General features: G+C 45.6%; 1 protein-coding gene across 5 annotated transcripts in view; it reads right to left on the bottom strand.

Moving 5' to 3' along the window:
- Window positions 1-2,773, bottom strand: part of FAT3 (FAT atypical cadherin 3) — a 745,318-nt gene that overhangs the window by 89,042 nt on the left and 653,503 nt on the right. For all 5 annotated transcript variants that reach the window (XM_019524814.1, XM_019524817.1, XM_019524818.1 and 2 more), the window contains exon 15: window positions 534-748. In XM_019524814.1, the coding sequence (XP_019380359.1) occupies window positions 534-748 (215 nt within the window). The remainder of the gene's footprint in view (window positions 1-533; window positions 749-2,773) is intronic.

Raw genomic sequence — 2,773 nt, 5'->3', positions numbered from 1 at the left:
GCCAGAAGTTATTTTGTAAAAAAAGTCTTGCAATGCTGAGGTGTGATAGCTTGCATGCCAGAATCGCTAGATAGAAATACTATTTATTTCCCTGAAAGGCCTTGAATTTTGCCTCTCCAATTTGAGATAACATCTGTTTCTAGCTCTGCTGAATCATGAGATATCAGATGTTAAAGCCTGTCATTGGTTCAAGACAAAATATTATCTGAAATTGAGTGAAATATTTAGAAGAAAAAGGAAATTATTTTGTGTAGTAAGCATTTTTTTAATGTGAGCTGTTTTGAAAGTTGTTTAGTGGTTTGAAAGGTAAAAAGTAGTTCAGGCAGAGAGAAACTACTGGATATAATGCATGTGAAGAGGTGAAAGGTGAAATAGCTGTTATAGTTGACAGTTGTATACAGATATGTGTGTACACACACACACAGTTTATAGTTTACAGTTATAATAGTTTGTCAACGGTTGACTGAAACGCAAGAAAATATCATAAGCCCCTCTTCTGACTACACGTCTGAAACCATATGCTGTATACTCACCATAATCACAGAATCACCAACTGCTGCATCCTCACTGATGACTGCACTGTACAGCACCTGACTAAATTTTGGAGCATTGTCATTAACATCTGTTACATTTATGTTCACTGTAGTAACAGCACTGAGGGCTGGAGTACCTCCATCTTTTGCTTCCACCACGAGGTAGAAATCTTTACATGTTTCATAGTCCAGTGCTTCGATTACAGAAATGGCTCCTTTAAAGCAAAAGAGAAAACGTTAACAGATTTAAAAAGTGATAAGCTATTAGCAGTCATTGCCACTAAGTTTGGCTATTGCACATAATGCAATACATTATAGATTCATAGACTGTAGAGTCGGAAAGGACCCAATGGATCATCATGTCCGACCCCCTGTCCCTCGCAGGAAAGAGGACAGTTATTCTCCCTGTAAAGCTGTTATTGTCCCTGTAAAGATTAATTAATTGATATCAAGCTGCTCTAAAATACTGACTCTCATGGCAGGACCTTCATATGATTCAGAACTACGAATGGGCTCTCATAACAGCAGATTAATAGCAGTGCTTTATGTGGGTAAACTGAGGCACTGCAGTTCAATGACCTGCCTGGACTCACATAGACAGTGGCACAGCTGCAAATAAAACCCAGAAATAGTGATTTATAGTTCTGCATTTTGAACACAACAGACACTCCATCCAAAATGTTCACATCTACGTGACAAGGTAAGCTCCTAAATCTATCTGCCTGAAGATCTGGTTTGTCCAAACAACCAGACGCCTACAACCTAAACTGAAATATGTGGGAGCTCTAGGATTGTGAAGGGATTTGAAAACCTGGTTATTTTAATCAGGTGTCCACATACTAATTTAACATAAGCCAACTGGTATAAAAATGGTTCATGTGCATCAAGGCGCTTTTTCTAAAGCTCATTAAATTTAGTACCTCCAATGTGAGGGTACTAAAGAAATGTGCATTAGACTGCCTTAATGCACAGTAATGAATGCACATGGTTTTTAAGTGACACTTAATGCATAATAGCCTATTTTATTGCACATTAGTATAATTGCACAGTTCTTTATATGATGCTTTAATGTGCAGTAAAATAGGCTATTGAGCATTAAAGTGCACGTGTAGATGCACCCAGTTTCTCTGTGTCCAATGACTGAGTAAGCTTTTACCTTATCACATTCACATAAGAAGACAACTCTTAGGAGAGAATTGAAGTGCACATTCTCTATTTGTTTCCCTAAGCCCTAACCCTAAGCCCTTCCAAAACCATTAACTAGAGTTGTGTTTTTGTGGGGAGCCATAGAGTGGGCACTGAGTATGGAGAAGGCATTGAGGGAGGGCCCACATCTTGTCAGCATGATTTGCTTCCAGTAGAAGCCCCAAGGACAAGCAGGGGAGAAGCCTGTTGTGGCCAGTAGGAAGCTCCCACTGATAAACAGGGATCCGGGCTTTCTGTTCCTTGTGGAAAAAAAGTGGATTTTCCCCCTTTGCAAACAGTTCTCTGCAGGCTGGCAGAGTTTCAGCCTTCAAAAACTGCTTGTAAGAGGGCAGGAAACCCTAAGCCCTGTCTGCAGGGGGTGGGCACAGGGGTAGGACCTGAGAATCTGAGTCAGCCAGGGCCAGCTTAAACTCACTTTCCCTCCTGTAGACTATAGGGTAAATAGGGCCCTGGGGGTGGGGGGCCACTAGAAGCACCCTCTGGAAGGATTGGGGGGACTCTGTGGGTGAGGGTCATGCTGCCAGGGGGACCAGGGCCAGCAAGGAGAGGTGGCAGGGTAGGAGGGGGGCAGGGGTGTGTGGGTGGCAATCACCCAGTCCTATGCCATGAGCCAAGGCCAGGGCAAGTGTGGGCTGCCTCATCCCACTGTGGCTCATCCCAGTTGGGTTCAGGCTGGGGCTGGGGCTGGGGCCGCTGCCCAACTGGAGCAGCAATGGCAGCAGCTCAGTGCGGGAGGGAGGGAGGGAAGGAATGCATGCTGCCCCCTAGGCCAGGCACCCTTGGGGCAGGATTAGGGATTGGGGCTGAGGGTGCTGCCAGATGGGGTGGTACCTGGGGCCAGGGCACTGAGGGCGAGCATCGCCCCTCTGCTGTGCTAGTGGCTGCTACCCCACTGCTCACTGCACCACATCCCACTGGTCTGTGTCTGTGGCAGCTGCTGGCAGCTCTGCTGGAGCTAGTGGCTGGGGGCGCACTGTGTGACAGGACACAAGGAGGGGAGGGGAGGAAGATGAAGGAAAGGAGCACTGGCAGAG

The sequence above is a fragment of the Gavialis gangeticus genome, unplaced genomic scaffold (genome assembly GCF_001723915.1).
Source record: "Gavialis gangeticus isolate Ggan-Ray unplaced genomic scaffold, GavGan_comp1, whole genome shotgun sequence".
NCBI classification, from domain to species: Eukaryota; Metazoa; Chordata; order Crocodylia; family Gavialidae; genus Gavialis; species Gavialis gangeticus.
Note: the sequence above shows the minus strand (reverse complement) of the source record. Positions and strands in the feature narration are given on the sequence as shown.